Source organism: Vidua chalybeata, chromosome 10 (assembly GCF_026979565.1).
Source record: "Vidua chalybeata isolate OUT-0048 chromosome 10, bVidCha1 merged haplotype, whole genome shotgun sequence".
Taxonomy (NCBI): domain Eukaryota; kingdom Metazoa; phylum Chordata; class Aves; order Passeriformes; family Viduidae; genus Vidua; species Vidua chalybeata.
The window spans coordinates 4,842,877-4,863,721 of NC_071539.1; the positions used below are offsets into that span (position 1 = coordinate 4,842,877).

Below are 20,845 nucleotides of genomic sequence, written 5' to 3' on the forward strand. Positions count from 1 at the left end.
TTCTAATTATTTATATAATTCAGGGCTGCAGGAACAATAAAGGGGATGGAACACCTTCCTTATCAACACAGACTGAGAGGGTTGAGCCTGGGGAAGGGGGAACACCTTAGAGCCCCTAAAGAGGTTACAGGAGAGCTAGAGAGAGACTTCTGACACAGGCAGAGTGACAGGACAGGGCAAATGGCTTTAAACAGAAAGAGGGCAGGGTTAGATGGGATATTGGGAAGAAATTCTTCCCTGTGAGGGTGGGGAGGGCCTGGCACAGGGTGCCCAGAGAAGCTGTGGCTGCCCCATCCCTGGGAGTGGCCAAGGCCAGGCTGGATGGGGCTGGGAGCAGCCTGGGATAGTGGAAGGTGTCCCTGCCCGTGGCAGGGGCTGGAACAAGAGGATCTTTAAGGTCCATCCCAAACCATTCTGGGATTATGTGAATAATATTGAAGAAAATGTCCAGTGTACAAAGCAAGGACAACTTGACCCTTTTCCCTGAAAAAATCACAGTACTGTGTGATATTTAATTTAAAATATACTTTTCCATCCAAATCTATTCTCATTTCGTGTATTATGCCCATGAAATTTGAGTAAGTGCTCAAGGAAAATTCTGCTATTTATCAATAACTTCCAGCTTCCTTAAAATATCAAAGGAAGGGTTCCCCAAAAATCTCCTTCACCACTGGTAGAAGAAATGGGGTTATAGATCATCAATTCTGAATGTGATCAGTACTGAAATTAGGTAAATTTACTCTGGATTATTGTTAAATTATTGTTCAGTCCCCTCTCCAGTTGTAGATTCAGCCTGTGCACCTCTGTACTCTGTACAACCTGATGGTACATCAAAAATAAGTTGGTGCTTCTGTAATGCACCTTTATCCCAGGGTGGTTTTATAACAGCAACATCTGCTTTTTACTAGGAAATTTACGGTTTCAGATTGGGGATATAAGTGCAATTCTGACCTTTTCCATTGACTGCATTGTGCTGTGTTGGGCAGTGCACTTGTAAATAAAGATTTCTAGTTATGTTGGAAATAGGCTGTTTTAAGGGAAAAAAGAGAAAAAACAAACTGATTGCTTACAATTGGCTGAAAATTAAGCAATTCTTCTGGGTGTTTCTGGTAGGATGATGGATGGTGTTTTGTACAGGTAGAAGGCTTGGAGGTATGGTAGTGGGATTCTGATTTAAAATCCATATTGGAGCTTTTCCACAGAGCTGTTTTAAAAACTGAATGGGACAGGAGGGAGCAGGGCTATGTTTTTTGTGGTTTTTTTTTTTTTTTTTTTTTTTTTTTTTTTTGTAAAGGAGCCTTGCCATGTAAAAAGAGCTGTAAGCGGAAATCCTGTCCCATTCATGCTGTCCTTTATGAATTTCAGTCTGAGTCACTTCCTTTTCATGCACTCAGTGGCTCCCTTCTTGGTCGTGCACTGATCTGGTAGTTCAAGAAGTTCTGTGTGTGGCTGCAAGTACTGTGGGAACATAAGCAGTTTTGAGCATTCTGACAATGCTTTTGCTTATTTCCTTATAAAACATCTTTTTTTTTTCCTCTCTTCAAATGAGATAAAATCTTTAAAAAAAAAAAAAATCCTTTTTGAAGTTTGAAGAGCTTAAGCCAGCCAGAAGTGTAAAACACTTGAAATGGGTAAAAGTGGGAAGTGGGCAGTGGATTTTTGTGTGCATCCTGTGCAGGAGCTGGGTGGGAGCTGGGTGCCAGAACAAACAGACCCAGCCTGGGCAGGGAGCTGGCTCAAAGCTGGTTGTGTGTGCCTTTGTGAAAGCATTCCTAAACTAGGTTCTGTCCTCATTTGAGAAGATCTGGCTTCAGGTCAGCCCTTCTAGCCCAGGAGTGTGATGAAGATGATGCTGAGGAGGAGCCTGCAAGCCTGAACATGTCCCACACGCTGCTCCTGGCTCCTCCAGCAGCATCCAGACCTGGCAGGCACCAGGCAGGGTCGAGTCCTGCCCGGTCCTTTGGTGCCCACTCACTGACCTGTTGTCTGTGAGCTCATCTCACTCAGTTTTGAAAAGCACATTTGCTTTCCCAGTGAGGAACACTGAGTTTGGTGTGCACTTCACTGCTCTGTGGCATCAATGTGCTCTACAGGTGGAGATGGAGGAAAAAACATGAGAATCAATTAATAGTTCAAAGAATTGTTGCAGGCTATTGACAGATCATAATCTTCCACTGTCATATGTGTACAAGCCTCAGAGGTGTTGCTTTCCTGTTGTGGAGGTTTTGTAAATCTGATTTTGTGCACTGAAGCAGCCTCCAGCTACTCTGAAAGGTGAAAACCATGGCTTCAAATTCCTGCTGCTCGAAGTTTCTCAGGAGATGTGGGTAGCTCTGTGTGCTCATTTCTTGGAGGGCAATGCATTGGGAATACACAGAAAATGGGCTTGGCAAGAGAAATTCCTGACAATGGTGGTTTTAATTGAAAAACATTTTAAAGTAAGTACTTAACTTGGCAAAGCAGAAGTTCTGAGGTGAAGCAGTACCCTCAGGTATCCCTGAATGGGGTGGGGTGTGCTCTGCAAGAGTGGGTGACGTATGAAAAACCAGAGCTGAGGCGTTCTTGGTACAGCCCCATCCTGTTCTCTCTCAGTCTTCCATGCAACATTTAAATATACTTAGGAAAAGCATGTGGCTTTTTTCTATTTTTGTTTAACTGTATCAAGTTGTTGTTTTAATCAAGAGCCTGTGAATTAAAGGTAAATTGTAGGAGCTGTGATTCAGTGCAGACAGGAACAAGGCGAAGTTCCTCCTCTTACTCATTCTAGATCCTGTCAATTCTTTTCTATTTTGGTCCTGAATCCATTTTGCTTATTGAGTCATACATTTATCTGTGTCTGTATATCCTATAGATTTAAAAGCTTAGAAGAGTAGTTTCATCACTTTTGGTCCATGTAAGCAAAGAAGCTGAGAAACACTGGCAATACATGTAAATTTTATTTTCTTGTAGCTGGGAGCTGATGATTTGGTACATGCTAAAACACATTTGTTATATCAGTGTAGAAATGTTCTGCAGACAAAATTGATCATAAATATTTTTTTCTGCTGCCATACAAAATACCCCTATGTTAAATGCAGCTTCTCTGGTGTCCCTAAATGTACTTGCTTCTATAAAATAAGGAGTTTCAATAAGATTGTCTCCTGAAAACAATCTGTCAAAACTGACACAGTGATTTTATTAATAACATTGAAAAAACACGCAGAAGAGTAAAATACATCTGTCAGGTTGAGTGAATTTTAGTACTATATCAAATAATGCAACATGAAACATAATATTTAGTAGAACCAGAGACGTGTGGAATCTTGAGGGGATAGATCAGCATCAAACATGAAATCTAAATGGTGTCACTGTTCCTACTGCATTTTTAAAATAGTTTTAGCCATTAATACTATTTGTCTGAATGCTTCAGACTTACATCTCATTAGAAATAGATTTTGTGTGCTCTGTGCTGATTTCCTGTAAGTTTTAATGCACGAAAGGAAATAGGATGCATTAATTAGGGCATAGTCTGAACTTGAGAAACCAGTGTTCATTTGAGACACCCAGAATTTCCAGTGTGATATTCTCGTGCCTTGACCTTATCTCCCACATCATGACTGAGCTTGTGCTTTTGTTTGTTGCTATTTGGAAGTATGTCTGCTTCTTCAACAGTCTTTATCTTTGGTATTTTCTCTAAAATAATTGGCTGTGAATTGCTTGTTCAGGCAGTAAACAAAGTGATTATGAGTGTCAGATACACCTTGTGTACCAGCTTGAACTCCATTAGCTGGGCCACACAGATTCTCACCGAATATTTTTGCCTAATAGTCACATAAAGTAACCACTTAAGTGAGCTTTATATAGACTGATGGCTGTATTAGAAACATATTGCAGGGTTCAGGTAGAGTACATTCCCCAGTTCCGTGTGCCTGCAAGGATTTATCCAGATCAGACTTAATTTGTGACTTTTCTTCTGCAAAAAGAATGGCTAAAATGTTTATCCAGCTTCACTGGAATAAACTCTGTTGAAGGAGAGGAACAAATCTGTTTCCTCTGCTGTCTTGAAGCTTAACTTAAATCATGGGGGCTTTGATGGAGAAGGGTAAAAGCTAAATATCACCAATGGTGCTGGAAAGCAAGTCCATGCCCAGTGCACTCCCTGCCTCTGCCATAGCTTTGCCCAGTTCCAAACCCAGCAGTTTTGCTTTGAGCTGCCTGTGGCTACTTCCTTCTCAGGCATCTTGACAAACTCTTTCCCAGAAGTTGCCTGGGTGCAGATAATTTCCAGGAATTTGCCAGCCTGTGAAATCTTGTCTGCATGTGACCTGTCACAAACAGGGAGGTATTCTCTTGCTGTATCCATACTGCAGGAACAAACCCAAAGTTTATGGGAAGCCTGAATGCCACGGCAGTCCCCCTTCTTTCACAGCACACTGCTGTGAGTTCTGAGTTCTGCAGGCTCTGCAAGTTCTTGAGTTCTGCAAGCTGGGAAGGGCTGACACAGGGAGAGGGGAGATACACTCTATTTTTATGCCCTTATCTTGAAAGACTAAAGAACCAGCTTCACAACTTCGGCACCAGAAGTTGTAGATAAGGGATTCTCTTCATCAGCTAAGTGGGAGCATATCCTAATTTAATTGCACAATATTCTCCCATCTTCAATGTCAGCTGTTTTCAAAGGCGAATGGAAATGCCTCAAACCTGGTTTTGTTTTTCTGTACCTGAAAATGAAAAGTGGCAATGTGGATGCAGATAATCCAGTGTGGTTATGAGGTGCTCTGAGAGCTGGTGGTCTGGGCACCCATGGCTCTGAGCCATCCATGGGGCAGAATGGGTCACCACAGTTCTGGTCACATTTTTCAGTCTCATCACAGCAGCTGTGACAAAATAAATGTCATTAGAAGCTCCCTCATCTTCCTACGTGTGCCAACTACAGGAAACACAGCTCAGAGTCCACTGAGGAGCATGTAGGGCATATCTAGTAAAGAGTGAGGGAATCTGGCTCCAGGGCTCGTGTTTGACCTTATTAGGGCTTATAAACCCTTTTGGCAGTGGCTGGTGTTTTACCTCAAAGCTGTTTTTCCCAATTCTGATCAGTTTCTGTAGGCTCTCATGTTTTTATTCCCATCTGCTTTATCCCTCCCTTGCCTCATTTTGCCAGCAGGATCTCCTTGGCAGGGTGAGCTGGATAAACTGTCTGCTCCATCATTTATCAGGAAGTCAGTGCTAAATGACGTAAGGCACAACCTCTTCCCCCAGAGGATCTTCATATTATCTCAAGAATTTGCAGCTTCTGCTGCAACTGACAGTCAAATCCAGAAGACTGAAATCTGAACCTTTTTCCTAGGAGTTTACATAATTTATGGATACCCACCCAACAGCAAAAAAAAAAAAAAAAAAGTACAAACTACATTTTCATCCTCTTTAAATGCTCACTGATTAAATGCCTGTGATGGGGAGAAGAGTTACACCAAGACCTCACAGCTTCAGGCAAGATAAGCAGTGTATCCTGACCAGTTAGGAGGAGATAACACGGACCACCGACAAAGGAAGGGAACCGTGTTTCCCTTATTTGGCAATATCTGGGACATGGAGCCAAAAGGGAGAGGGTATTTATAGGGAAGAGGTAGAACATTTCCTCCCTCCAGACTGTAAAAAACAAAACGTGTTTAAGTCTGAGGATTTAATGAACAACACTTATTTGTATAGCCAGATGTTCTGAACAATGTCTGTCTGTACTTCCAGCTGGATTTGCAAAGGTGGTGAAATGAAATTTCATGTCCCCCTGAAGTTAATGGGATTTGTTTATTGAATTCTCTTAGGCTGTGCTTCAAACCCCCTCAGTTACTCTTCCTTTTCTGAGGAAGGGTGGAATTTGATTTCTGAAATTTCTGTGATCTTCAGTATATTTGCTTTTAAGGGGAGGGGGAATCTTAATGCAGGGTGATGCTTTGAGTGTTGCAGTTAACAGAAAGGTTAAACACTGTTCTAAAATGAAGCAGCCATTTCAATTTTCTTCAACGTTTATTATAAAAGATGTTGTCCTGAAGCTTGAGTTTGGTTTTGGTGTTGGTTTTTTTTCCCCTTGTTTTTCTTTTCCCCTCTAAGGAGTTGTACTTAGAAGCAGCTGCTTTGATTTACTGCGATTCATGTGACTTAGTGCCTGAATTTCATCTCAGCAATGGAATCCAGAATGAGCTGAAATTCCTGTAGCTTTGTTGAATCCTCCCCAGCAAGCAGTAATCAGGTGGATATTTCTGTGAAATATTTTAAATATTGGGAAGGTTTCTCAGTGGTGAAACTGGTTGTGCCAATATCCAAGATCACATTTTGGCCTCGTCCCATACAGGACTGCTAATTGCCCATGCGCTTCTTTCAGCTCACTAGTAGGAAGTTGGTACAGACATTCTAGATCAGGTTTTTTAAACATTCTTGAAGTCATTCTTCCCATCTCAGGCATGAGAGGGCACAGATAAGATTACATCAGCCTTTTTGACTTCTGCATTTTATAAATTTAGCCCCCAGTCTTTATTAAATGTTCTCTTTAATATCCCTCTAGCTCATATAGTCATAGTTCATCCTTCAGACATGACTGCAAAACAATTTAGGCTGGGATTGCTTGAGTCAGTTGATTGTCATCTGTCATGAGGAAGATAATTTATTTCTGTTCTGCTGTCAATCTGTAGGTGTTTGGGTTGATTTAAAGAAGGGAGGGGAAGCTCTTTGCCTTCCCCCATCTCTGAGCTGTGGTGGCTGGCTGAGTGAAAAGAGAAAGATGTTATTTGGTTTCTGGAATTACTGTGATCTCTTCCACCACTCACTGCAATTTCATTGTATCATACTTTTCATCTGGAAAAATAGGTCAGTAATTTACATTGGTGATAGAAGAGCTTAGGTTGGGGCTCATTCAAAGAATGTTGTAACTGCAGCCCTTCATTAGGTTGCCACTGAAAAGTCCCAGTGCAGGCTTCATGAAAAATCTTTGCCTTTCTAGCACCATGATTTGGAATGGTTGTATTAAAAAAAAAAAAAAAAAACCCAACTTTTATTCCTGTGGAATATAACATCTTTTAAAGATGTGCAAATAGTGTAAGTAGTGCATAGAAATAAAATTTCTGCTTTAATGTAAGTGCTTAGACAAAAATCAAGAACAGTGAAAAGATGACACACTTCCTATTTTTATCCTGTTTTAGGGCAAGTTTTCCCTGCTTACTTTCCCATAGAGGATGAATAGCTTGCTTTGCTCTGACTCTGTTCCTGAAACTGAAATAGTAGTTATTGCTCAAACCCAGCATCCCAAAGCACTTTGCACTGCCCATCATGAAGAAGGCATCTCTTCTTTGATTTGAGCAAGGTTGAGGAGTTGTGACTGAGGGCAAAATTTGGCCTGTAGTTATTTTCTTAAGATTTTTTTTTTGTTCATGATGTGTTCTGCTGTGCCTCTGCATTGGGGAAGTGCTCTGCTGCCTTCCTATTGTTGTAGCAAACTCGGTGGCTTTATGAGGTTCACTGCCAAGGAAGTTGTTAATTTTGGCTGAGGAGCTCTGTTTAATCCCCAGCAAGTTTGGAACTCCTATGGAGTCTGTTTTGGCTGTGCTGTGTGATTGTTTTTCTGTGCAAATATGCAGTTCTGCAGGTTATTTTGCTAGTTTTGTGTTTGATCAGGAAAATGCTCTTATTGTGTAATAGGCAGATTAGCAAAGGGTTTTATGGCCAGAATTGCCTGTGGTCATATTTTTGAACGTCAAGAAGGAGTAAGTTCTGTTTTGTGTTCAGTACTGGTGCCATTGTCCCCCTAAACTGGGGATGGTATTAAAGAGAAAAATATTTCCTCACTGGCATGGGGCAGCAGACACAGGATTTTAAAAGGCACTTTAAAATGGTACACTGGAGAATTGTCACTCTGTGTTCATTAGGGGCTGTGCTTTCCACCTCAGCTCTTGGAGAGTGCAGGGCTCACCTCTGCCCCAGCAGGACTTGGTGTGGCTGTCCCAGCAGGGACACTCTGGAGTGACAAAGCCACGCCTGTGGTGGGATGCCATGGAGCTGTCAGTGACCCAGCTGGGAAGAGAAGACTAATCCTTGGTGCTGTGAGACTTGTGCTTTTTGTCAGTGCAAGGAGGAGTCGTGAGCCTCCTTTACTGTGTGTTCATGATGCTCAGGCTCCTGCTTTGCCTGGCTGTGACAGTCAGGTGCCAGGACTGAAGGGAACCTTTTCTTCTGGAGAGGAAATCTCTCTGTAAGTGCCAGCTGGTGTAATTTCATGGCTGGTGTCAGACACCCTTTTGAGCCAGCTTCACATTTGAAGAAGCCTGGGTATCTCAGCCATGCTGCTGACCATCCCCTGCTCCTGCTTTGAGCTGGGGAAGCCTCTGGAGTTTTTATGGCCATGTCACCTGAGGCAGCCTGGGGTGCTGCTGACAGCAAGGTGCAGCTCTGCAGAAGTTACATCAATGACCATAGGTTCCTCAGCCTGGAGAGCAACCCTTGAGTGTGGCAAAGGCTGGACAGGCAGTCACAGGGAATGAGGGGAAATGAGAAGGACAAAGCATGAAGCAGCATGGAAATAAATGCAAGGAATTAATTGTAAGGAAATTCCACGCATCCCAAATATTGTACAAAATTCTGAGGAGTGTGCAGAACATCATTGTTCCTAGGAAAAGGTTAGTGTTTGTTGTCAAAGTTCATAGTGAGAACAAAACATCAGCCTTCTACCTGGAACGTGGGAGTCAGGAGCTCCAGGAAAGTTTTAGGAGGTACTTTCAGTCTCTTTGTCAAATACTTGACCAAAAGATAAAGGGGTGGACACTGTTTGGTTTATCTGCAAAGCTTTTATTGTCTTTCCAACCCCACATAGGGTACGAGCTGCTGTAACAGGATAGTAAAAGGGAAGCTGCCGAAAATAAAAAGAAAAAATATTTTGACAGAGAAAAGCTAAAGCAGGTCGAAATGATGAAAAGAGAGCGCTCCAAGAGGAGGTCCTGTGTGTAAGTGGTTTGTTGTTCCAGCAGATTCAGCTTGGGCTTCCTCTGTTTCTGTGGGTTGTGTCATTGTTTGGTTTGGTGTTCCTTCAAACCCAGCCAGCTGCAGCCATCCCCAGTGCACTGCCTCTGTTATCTGCTTTGGGAGATGTACAAAGGGCTCGCTCGAGATGTCAGATGGATGTGATGGAGATGGGGGGTTGCTGTATTTTACTAAGAAAGCCTTTTCTGCCTTCTAATGGACCAACTGTGTGTTCACAGTAGGAATTCGCTCAGATCTCCAGCCAGTAAAGTAGGAGTTGTTTTTGCTGTCTTCCAGCAGTAGCAGCGAAGAAGCAGAGAAAAACAAACCCAACATGTCACTTACCCTCCATTTGTCCCTTACATCCAGCCTTTTATTTCCCTTGCTGATTGCTACTGCTCTTATTTTCATTCCTCCATCCCAATGAGAAACATAGATCCAAACAATAGTGGGGGGGCAGGGAGGATTGGATGCCCTCACATTTATTTTTAGAACACTTTTTAGCCCAGGTGACTTCACTATGTACATCTGAATGCTCCCACATCTGATCCTGATCCATGTGATAGGAAGGAAGTGCCTTTGGTTAAAGAAGGATGAGCTGTGGATTTGCACTCCAGGTATTTTGGAGTATCCTGTCCCATGGGCAATATGATGCTGAAGCACTCAAGGTGAAACTAGCAGGTCAATAGATATGGACTGTGGCCAGGACATCTCTGAAGTGTGGGATTAAATTCATGCCTAAATCACAGTGGTGTTGAGGCAAAACACTTCAGTCATCCTTTGCTTTCTTGTCACAGTGAATCAGGATGACTAGAGATTTGATTTTTCTGATTTTAGATCTGAAAATGTGCCTTTCTGGATTTTATACAGGGTTTTGTTCTATTTGCCTTCAGTTATTCAGGGGTTCATTATGGTGGAGTTTTGTTGTTGTTTGGTTTTTTTTTTTTTTGTGTGTTTTTTTTTGGTTTTTTTTTTTTGGTTTTTTTTTTTTTTGATTTTTGGTGGGGTTTTTTTGTTTGTTTTTGTTTGTTTGTTTGGTTTGGTTTTTTGGGGGTTTTTTGTTTTGTTTTGTTTTTTACTATCTATATATGTTTTGGTCTTTAAGGATAAATGAAGGATAAGCTCCTAGACATTAATTAATGTATGTTAGCAGGAGAAATCAGATAGGAACAGTGGGAAGGCACTTTGAAATGGAAAAATTATGATACACTCATGCACAGCAATTTTTGATGAATTACAACATGTTTTAACAATTGTATCTAAAGTTGGATAACATCAATCTCTCTACCTTTGTCAGGGGAGCCATAGTTGTGTTTTATCATTGATCTTTTTTATTAGCTTTCATGTAATGAACAGAAATTTGAAATATTTAACATTTAGAAATCTTGTCCAGGCTTAATTAATCATCTTCCTTGGTGTATAATAGATTCACACTGATTGGTGTGATTGACTGTTTCGAATAGAAATATTTTTTTTCACAAGTTTTTTATTCTGAAGGGGCTCCCTGTTCTGACCAGCTCGGAAATGGTGCTGGGAAGAATTTTTTTAAAGCCCTGTGTGTTCAGTGTGACACTGGATTTGCTCTTCCCAGTGTCACATCTGTAGCCTGGCAGTTTATCCATGACCCTGCCCTGTCCTGGGCTGCCTCCCTGACAGACTGGAGAGCTGCATCAAACTGGATTAGGCAGGAATTTGTCCTAGCTCTAATTTTATTCAATATTTTCATTAAGGGCTTGAGGGATGGAATAAGGATTGAGGCTTATTAAGTTATAGTCCATATCAAGCTCTGATAGGGTTGAGAGTACTTGATGGGTCAGGGAAGGGGAACAAGACAGGAGGAGAGCTCTGTAATGGCCTTCAAAGAAAAAGTTTGATCAAGGCAAGAGCCATGTACTTCCCTGCAGCTAGTTGTTCTCAGACCTGCTGGTTTTTTAATTAGGTGGTGGTCCTGGGAGGAATAGGAGATTGCAAACACCAAGGGTCAAGTTATTCTGTAGACAAAGAGAAGAGTAAACTTCTAAACAAGCTCTTAAATCTGTCCTTAGTTCGGATGTTGTGGGACCTCAGCTGGCACATGGTGGGCAGAGCTGTGCCACATCCTCTGTAGGATGGAAACTAATTTAAAAAACATGGCAGAGGACAGCAGCAGGTGGGGTCTCTTACAGACAGGTGTGGAGAAATGAGCTTGTTTTGTTAAAGGAAGAAATTCCTGCAAGTATGTGAAAGGTGGCAACAAAGGAAGGGGTGATGAACTCTCCTGGGGCAGATGTGCAGGAAAGAAGGAGTAAATTTCAGATGCAGCAGGGAGAGTTGAGATGATCTTCCTTGTGATGAAGAGTTAAATGCTGTGAGAATTTTCCTAGCTGAGAAGTTTGGAGAGGACCATGATCATGGGGCAGGAGGTCATTTATTTAATTGTCATTTATTTTGGAGAAACGGGCCAGAGAGCCATCTCAGAGAAGTGGTTTGGGTGTGGATGATGATGTCTCAGTGTAGGAGGATGGACTCGGTGGCTGTGTCACATCCCCTCTGGTCCTGTGACTCAGCTGCTGCGTGACATCTGCAGCTTTAGGTTTGTTCTTGTACAAGGAGCTTAATAAGTTATGTTTCTGCAATTCCCTGGAAGTCTGCATGTGTTCTCCTTGGTGTCTTAAGCTTTGACACGGGCAGGCAGCTCAGAGAGGAGCGGGGCTGTGTTTTGAAGAGCTCATTTTCTCGGGGGCTGTAGGTTGTGCTGTACGTGACTGATGAAAGATCTTTCCCAGCATTAAAGCCGGTCAGAGCCCCGATAAATCTGGAACAAATTCTGAGAAAGCATGTCATGTTATGACTGGCATATCTGTGAGCATGGAGCTCTGCTTGAGAATTAGACTCAGAGTGTGCAAAGTGCTAGTGCTGATGTCATTCCCTTGGAATGGAAAGGCTGTTGAAACAGTAAATACTTTCTGTGGCCAGAAGCTAAGTCTTGAGCTGGACCTTTTCCTCTCTTCGAAGGAAAGAATGCAGAACAAACCTAAAATGTGTATTTGCAATGGGAAAATCTTAATTAGTTTAGAGCTTTTAGCTATTTCAAACCATTTACATACACAGCTGCTGTTCATGCAAACATGTAAACTATTGATGGAAACTTCAAACTTACCTTGAACTGACATTTTTTCCCTGTTTTTTAAAGCTGTGCTTGGTGTTTAAAAGTATGGTTGGAAAGGTCTGAAAATTATATTTGTACAGTACGTGCAGAAAGGAACATAGACACAGGCTAACAGAAGCACAGAATAAAAGGCTTTGGTTCAGCAAGGCTTGACACTGAAACCCTGTTAGCACCAAACAGCTGCTGAGAAAGTGTTTAGATTTTAGGGGCATTTACTCCTGGTTGTATCTATAGAGTTTTGTTTATGATTCAAAACTCTGAAAAAAAAGGGAGGATTTGATGTGGTCCAGGTCTTTCAGCTGGCTTTTCTGCAATAAAAGATTAATCTGAAAGGCTGGATCCAAAGAACCCACAGCCTGGGAATTAGAACCTAATGCTGGGAGTGCTAGAATGTCTCTCAGACAGTGAGATTAGCAGGCTCAGATTTTTGTACTGTCCCTCAGAGGACCCCATGGAGCGTTCACAAGGAATTCATCCCCACCCCCAGCTTCCTCCTAGGAGGAAGAGTTTTGCCATGACAGATGTGGGGAACAGATGTTGAGAGGAGAAGTTAAAATGGGACAATGACCTGAAGTGTTAGTTGGGCTCTTCCTTGGCATGTCTGAGCTCCTGTTCCCTGTGGCAAGGGAGGAAAGCAGCTCCTGCTGCCTGTCCCTGCAAGCCCCAGCATTTGGGGGGTTTGACATACAGATTTTCTGTCTTCGTGTCAGCTACTCAGTGCTCCATCAGCTGAAGGAGAGGAAGGGACAAAGATTGAAATGCAAATCAACTGTCTGTTATTCAGGGACAATTAGTCCCAGGTAGGTGAGTCATGCTCAGCCACCCACCACCTTTCCTGAGCAGTTTTTGGTAGTTTTTTTTCAACCTGACTTGCCTGTTTTACATCAAGACTTGCCCATTTCTTGCTGCTGTTCTTGGCCACTTTTCCACCACTGCATCTGAGATGCTCATGCTCCTTGTCCCTAAATGCTCCAGTCAGCTAATTTAGAGTATAGTCCTTGGTGGCTGCTGAGTGACAACAGAGAGCCGGGAGGAAAGGCCTTCCAGCAGCTCTGTGTTATCAGATAGAGCATGTCAGATGGTTTCTTTCCTTCTCTGTTGTCTTCTATTTCAGAAGGCTTTCTGCTCTTTGTTGGCTTGGAAGGAAGATGTTGAGCTTGATACTCAGATTGGCAGGTCAGAGCAACGTCCCTGCTGAGGGAGGGATTTGGGACAGATCTCTCTTCTCCTTAGCTTAGTCTAGCTGAGGAGACTGTGAATAATCATGTTTATTACAGAAAGGAAGTCAGCCATCCATAGAAGCCCAAGATATTTTTTTAATGGCTCTTGAATTGGGAAACTAAGTATTTGAAATACTGAAAATACTGTAATTCTTGATAACCACTCCTGAGGTCCCCTTTCAGCCTGCAGAGTTCTCTGATGCTATTATAGACATCACTTGTGAGATTTATTGCTTTCTGCCTTTAGTATTTGCTTTATTTTCACAGGGCATTATTTGTTATATGATTCCCATTCCCTCTTTCCCTCTCCCCAAAGTCTTTGAAGAATTGTCTTCCACCTCCAGCTTATCTGTATAAACACTTGGTGACATAAATGTCCATCCTGACCTCATAAACATCCACATGTCTGTAATAACCCAAGGCCTCTGTATCTGGTACCCAGAGCCCTCTCTGTGTGAACAAGATACATAGTTGGGACACTCATGTAAAAAAATTCCCTGAGTAGGACACTTCATTGAGAGGTTTGATTGAAGTAATTAAATTATTATTTATTTGCTGGTCATACCCACCTCCCTTAAGTCTTGGAGTCAGCTTCTGTGCCTGGAGCAGTTTTGAACCCTCAGCCCTGACCTGCAGAGGGTGGGAGGACTCAGTTACTTTACAAAGCAATCTCCTGTCATGGCAGAGGGAAATGAGATTTCTTTGGGCTTCAGAGTTTGTTTTCCTCTCCTGCTCAGTGTGACAGAGTATCCTTGCTAGAAAGCAGAGAGAGGGAAGAAAATTCAGTCCACATGTTTGGGATTTAAGGTTGTGAGTGATTCACACTCAGCTTCTGGGGGTTGTAATTAGGGGTGACATAATAACCAGAAACTTTCGATAAAATAGTAGCAGCTTTTTTGTTACACTCAGAGCTGCAGAAGCTGCTTCTGATTAGCATACCTTCGAGATAAGCCTGCAGGATCTCCCCATTGTGCACATCTGCCTCCAGGCTTTTGTGGCACAGCTCAACTTCTCTACTGATGCTGAAAGGAACCCTGCATTCTGAAACACCCCACATTTTGACACTTTCACTTGGATCAGCATCTCAGCCTTTTCCTTAGCCAATTTAGTCCGTCTGTGAAATTTTGAAATCAGTATTATCATATTCTGGCCCAATCCTGCCAGTTGATGCTCTTTATAATACACTCTGAGGGTTATCTGCTATGGAAAAACAACAATCTTGCTATCCTCAACTTCTGAAATATTACTGCTCCTTTCTTTTCCACTGCTCCTTTCTTTTCCAAGTGGCTGAGACTAAAAGGAATCCAGGAATGTGTGCAGCAGGAGATCTGTCATTCCCAGTCCACACCAAGGTGCATTCTTGTAGGGAGAGATGGGCATTTACACTGGAATTCTGCCATCAGCATTCAGCCAATTCTATTTTTTGGCAGTCGAGCACATGGAATTTTTACAAAGAAGATCTACTTTTTTAAAGCAGGTCACAGACAAAAATAAAGACACATTCTTGGGCTACGAGAAGTAGGTCAGGTTTTGGGGGAATCATTAGAGAAAGCTGTTGATCTGATCCCACCTGTTTGTTAATGTTTCTTGCTTCCTATGCCAAGGATGTCTGGCTCGTTTTGCTGTAGGTAAGATATGTTCTTCTGCTTTGGTGAGCAAACTTTTTGCATTAATATTTTAAAAAAGAAAAATAATAATAATAAAAAAAAAACAACCCAGGAAAATATGTTCCTAGTTTTCCTTTAGAGAATACTGTAGTGGAAAGTGAGGCCTCTCTGTGCTGTGGTCCAAAAGGAATAAAGCTGCTTTGTATCACCTCATTACTCTGAGCTGATGTTTCACCTCAAGACTGTTTTGAGGGGGGAGGATGAGGGAAAGGCTGATCCCACTGCTCAGAGGATGGCCCCTGCAGCACCTTCTGCACAATTATCCCTCTCATTTAGGGGGAGCATTTCACAGCCTGTAGGAGCTGCTGTGCCAGGCACAAGGCTCAGGCAGGGAGGATGGATTGTCAGACTCTGGAATTTGCCTGGCATCACTTCATTGCCTCCACAGCTGGAAGGTGGCTGTAGAAGAGCTTTGGGCATTACCCAGTTTAAGGACAGGTGGCTGCAGGGTGGGTGCTGGGGCTCAGGGCAGGCTCCTGTGTGGCTCCCCTGGGTTTTCCCTGCATGGGACAAGGACACTTGTCCTCTTCAGAGCCCTGGTGGGCAGAGGGACAGCCCAGTCTGCAGCTTGGAGTGAGGGTGGGTTTGGGTAACAAACCAGGGTTAGGTTCAGCAGGAGCTGAGAAGCTCCTGGGCTTCCTTCACAGCTGAGTTCTGGAAACAGCACCCTGGTTTTACTCTCTGAATGCAGATCACAATTAATAGCACTGTTTGTGGAGGACACCTCTACAAATAGTCTCAGTTTTCTGAATATCTGCAACTACTGGAAGTTTCATTCCCTCCTGTATTTTAAACATTTTTTTTTGTAATATTAATGCATGTAACTGCATGCCTTAAATTCACAAGGCAACTGATACTCATGTTGTAATGTCTGTCTCCCTCCCCGATTTTTATTTATGTAACTGAAAATTTTGTTTAATTTTGGTAATTTATTTCTCTTCCTCTTTCCACATTCTCTCTTTTACAGAATTTGATTCAGAAACAAAAAGGGTTCAAGACATTCTTTCTGGAATGGAGAAACCACAGGTATGTGATCTCAAATTGCCACACAAACGTACAATAGCAAATGTGGAAAGTAGATTGTGTCACAACATACTGGTGATTTCACAGGGGAGCACCTCTGATTTTTTCCCTTAGCAGATTGCTGCCACTAACTCATTTTACTGGGATATAAATCTGAAGGATCTTTTGTGTTCATGGGTGTTTGAGGGCTCTGCCCACTCCAGGAATTGCACCAGTTGTCTGTTTCCAGAGGATAATTCCCAGTATTCATACTGTAATGGGGAACTCAATGCACTGGGGTGACTTGCATAGCTCTTACCCCCTCTCCCCTGGGTTTAACTTTGTCATGAGCAATTTATGTCTTTAATCATGATTAAATTAAGCTAATTCTGTTATTCAATGGCAAATTACTATAGTCTGTGTTTGTCTGAGCCATAAAAGCCTGTAAATTATGATGGAATTGAATCACCCTGTAAATAACCCTAATGCTGAGTGTGACTGCAGTCAGGTGAGGTTATTAATAAATTTGGTTGTAAGCCCTTTTCTAGTTGGGTGTGTCAGGTGAAAGTCAGAGGAGCACTGTGGCTCTGAATTAATGGTCCAAGCCAGCACTGGGAGAAGCAGTCATGGGGCAGAGGGAGGCAGAAATCCCAAAGCACAGCCCATCTCTTTTGCTCTCCAGAGCTCAGGCCTTTCTCTGTCCAGCTGGAGAAATAGGGCACAAATAAGCAAATAAATGAAAAATAATGGTGGAAAGCTCATGATTTGGTTCAGCTGATAGAGGCTGAGTCAGAGACATTCTGTAGTTGGAGCCTGGGCTGCAGGAGTGACAGAGCTCAGGGAGAGCCAGGTGTGAGCACAGGCTGAGTTTTTGGACTCTCTTCCGATGGATGCTTTTGCTCTGAATAAATACAAAGGGTATTTGGTGCTAGATTGCTCCATCAGTAGGTGCTGGTGTCCTGGCATGGCAGGAACTCCTGTGGCTTAGAACTCCTTAGAGTTCTCCCTAGAACTCCTGTTCTAAGCCACAAGCTAAGCCAGGCCTGCAGAGATGACAAACACCAGCCTGAGCTCTGTCCACAAGGAAGAAGTCACTTCCCTGGGTGTGGAAACAAGTGACAATACTGAGCTGCAGGGTTTCAGGGTGCTCAGAAGGGAAGAAAGTGCACTTAGCACAGAGTTGTTGTACAGAGGGAGTCAGTATTTTAGTACCAAGGATCACCTGAGTGTTACTCATTTGGTCAGTAGCCACAGCAAGCTGCTTTTACAAAAATCCAGAGAGCTGACAAGAAAAATGTGTTGTTTCATACTTTTAGCCTTAGAGGTAGGAAGAGAAGTTATTAAAGCAATTTGCAGGATTCTGAGATCTGGACAATTAAATTTATGGTAACCATCACCTTTAAAGCAGAAAGAAACAAACAAACAAACAAAAAAAAGACAAAAATAATTTTCCTTTAATCATGGCCAAAATAGGATTTAAAAAAAATCCAAACCATGGCAAATGCTGGTTCAATAATAATGATATTTACTGAGGTGATGTTGGAGATTATCTATTATTCTCTCTCTGTAACTTTGACATTTGTGAGTAATTAAACTCACAGGACTCTCACAAGTCATGAATGGCTGTGAATGATTCTGTGTGTGTATAGTCAATATTACCTCTGATAGAAATATATCATATTATGCATAAATAGTCATCTTGGTCATGTTTCTTGGCAAATCTTATGCATATACAAGTGAAAAATAAAACAATGTAAAGGAAAAGAGCACAGTGGTGAGTCAGTGACAAGTGGGTGATGCTGTGTCTGCAGCACATGGAATTGATTTGTCCAGGTGGGCAGCTCTCTCCATCCACGGGGGGATGAAGCCATCCAAAGGGTTTAGCCTTGTGAGCAACTCCTGCAGGAGAGCTGTCACTGGGAGGTGTCTGGATCATACAGGTACCCTCTGAGTACAAAATATACACAATTTAAAAATTATTACTTCATGAAAGGTCTTTTTTCAATAATAGATGTTATTACCTGTTTGAGAGGCGTGCAGCTGAGCTGTAAATTTAATTAGAGCTTTGTTCCTTTAACAGCCAGAATTTTAAAAAGCACCTTTTGCTTTTAATCCCCCATGGTTTTGTGTCAGCTGAAATATGGTTTTAATTCACATTATCACAGACAAAGTAATCATTCTCTGAAACAAATACCTTGGTGAGGGGAGGGAAACTTGACTCTGGGTTTGTGAAATGGCAGCATCTGATGGCCAAGGGGCTCGGGGGGACATCCCCCCCCGCCGTGGGGAATCACCAGGGCTCTGTCAAACCCCAGCTCAAACATCAGCCTGGCTTTCCAAAAGGCAGCCTGCTCCTGCTGACTCGCTCTGCAGCAAAACTCATATTTAATCACTGGGGTTTTTGCCTAAAATTGCAGGATTAGAGCCGTAGTTTAAAAGCAGAATCTCAACCCAGTAATAACTGTGAATTCATTTGACCCCCAAGCCTTTCAAACCGTGCCCTCGAGGGAGTAAATGAATGTTGCTTGCAGTGTAGTTCTCACACATACAATGAGCCCCGAACCACATGGAGCCTGTGAATGCTAACCCGGAATTTGAAAGATAATGAAAGTTGTACAGAAACATTTTTCATTACCTGAAAGACGGGAAGGGCCGATACTCATCAGTCTTGTAACCTTATTGAAGTGGTGCAGGAGTTGGATTCTTTCCCAGGGGCTTTTATGGAATAATTATTTACACCACCGAGTTTTGATAGAGCAGAAAGGAGGCATTTACTGTGTAAACTGAGAAGTTTTCAGAAACTAATTAACTCTGCTTTTCACCAGATGTACAGAACTCCTTATGGGAGAATCTTTTGTTAGGTCTCATCTAAAAGGCCAAGCCAGCCCTCTTCAAAGCAGGCACAGTGATTTTGGGGACAGATGAGACAGGCTGGGAGAACTCGAAGGGAGCACAAAGATTTACCTGCCCAGCCTGGGAAGAGATGCTCTGGCTGCTTCTATTTTGCCAGATGGAATTAGTGCACTGTTAACAAACAATAAGCTGGTTTTAAGTGAAGCTGAAATATTTCTGTTGGCAAGTTCAGAAGGGCCATTAAGCCCACCATCGTGGTGGTAGCTGTGCTGTTCCTTACAGCCTGGAGAGGGCTGGTGCAGGTCTGTACCTTTGGCAGGGTGTTTGTGTAAGTTGGGGAAGTTGGAGGTAAAGAACTGAACTGTTTTACAAGTGCCTGCTTGTTACTCTCAACATATCAAAACCTCATTTATTTAACTTAGCTTTTTTCACAGCAAAGCTAGGGCTTCCTGCTCCAGGTAGGAGTTCCTTGGTAAACTAAGTGGTGGCTTTGGCCATGAAAGCAGATACTGACAGGTGACTGTGATATGGTATCAGCCTGTTGGTCAGGGAGCAGCTGATAGGTTTATCTCCAGCCACACAAATAAATCCATTCCCAGCTGACGTGCACAGCCCAGGGAGGGAATAGATTTGCCTTTTCTGACTTATCTTGCAGACAGTGACCCCTCACTTGCTTTCCTGGACTTGCTGTGTGTGCTCAGTGCAGCTAAGACTGGTGTTTAACCATTTCTGGTGTTTATTTTTAAACCTGCAGCAGCAGTTGCTGTGTACCTACGAGCTCCAAGGCAGCCAGCAGCCGCTCCGGGTGCTCCTTCCCTCTGAAATTAATGGTGTAGCTGCAGCAGCTTAGCAACTGGGTTTGGACTTTTATCCTCTGCTGGCTTCAGAAAAATAGTCTGACAGTTTCTAGCAGTTAGGCCACAAGATACTTTCTCTTATTTTAAGAAACCCAAGACCTAACTTTTTACAGATTGCTGAAGTTCGTGGAGGGCCAGAGTTTTGCCGTATGTGGAATATATACGTGTGTCCTTGGGAGTAGTCATAGAGAAAAACATTTCAATAGAACATTGGCAGGATATTGAGCCTCCAGCTCCAAGTCTGTCTGAATTTATGAAAAACAATTATGCAAGCATATTTCCATAATAAAAGAAACTGCATGTTGATGGGCTGAGCTGGCATACTAGTAATGTCTGTTAAAAAACCCTAAAATCTATTTGGATCTTGTTAATCAGCTTTTTGATCAAAATATTATTTTAAATGCAGATTTTTAGCTCTTACGTGTCTTTGCTACAATTTCATTTACATACGTGTGTGTGTACATATATGTGTATATCTCAAAAAAATTAACTTATTTGTCTTACTTGAATTATTCAAGATGCTTAAAAGGTATCTTATCCAGTATCAGGGTTAACTACTCCAAGATTTTAAAATAAACATTGATTTCATAGCATCAGAAAAATACGGTAAGAAAATGCCACGAAAGCAAGAAACACCATGAAAACTCATAAAACAATTTGCACGTCCGTGTTTTTTACAAAGAAAGCTTGATGCTACTTAAACCTTCTTGCCTTAAAACGTATTTTTCACATTAGCTTGAGCAAAGGTTTTCTTATATTGGCAAGACTTAAATGTGCTGCTATAAATTAAAATCTCTAACTTTTGAGATCATGGTGTTTATGATGAGACATTTCATGGTGTCACCTACTTGTCAGGCTGTTAAAAATGGATTTATGACTCGCTCAGAAAGAATCTGGTTGATATATGGGTATCAGACACAACAGTTGCAGTGCTCATCAGCTGGAAGCAATGTGTTTCCACACGAGAAGGTAAATATTCTCTATTGTATAAAGATATCCAGAAGTTGGATTTGTAAACAAGCAGTCCCTGAAAGCTGATTGCTGATCCTTCATTCCCAAGTAATTTGTGGGTAAGGGGTTTCACTTGTCTCAACAAAAGTTAGGAAATGTGTAACT

The 20,845-nt window shown here is 42.2% G+C and overlaps 1 protein-coding gene across 3 annotated transcripts in view; it reads left to right on the forward strand.

The window, feature by feature from the left end:
- Window positions 1–20,845, forward strand: part of FNDC3B (fibronectin type III domain containing 3B) — a 185,697-nt gene that overhangs the window by 102,291 nt on the left and 62,561 nt on the right. For all 3 annotated transcript variants that reach the window (XM_053951887.1, XM_053951889.1, XM_053951888.1), the window contains exon 7: window positions 15,985–16,043. In XM_053951887.1, the coding sequence (XP_053807862.1) occupies window positions 15,985–16,043 (59 nt within the window). The remainder of the gene's footprint in view (window positions 1–15,984; window positions 16,044–20,845) is intronic.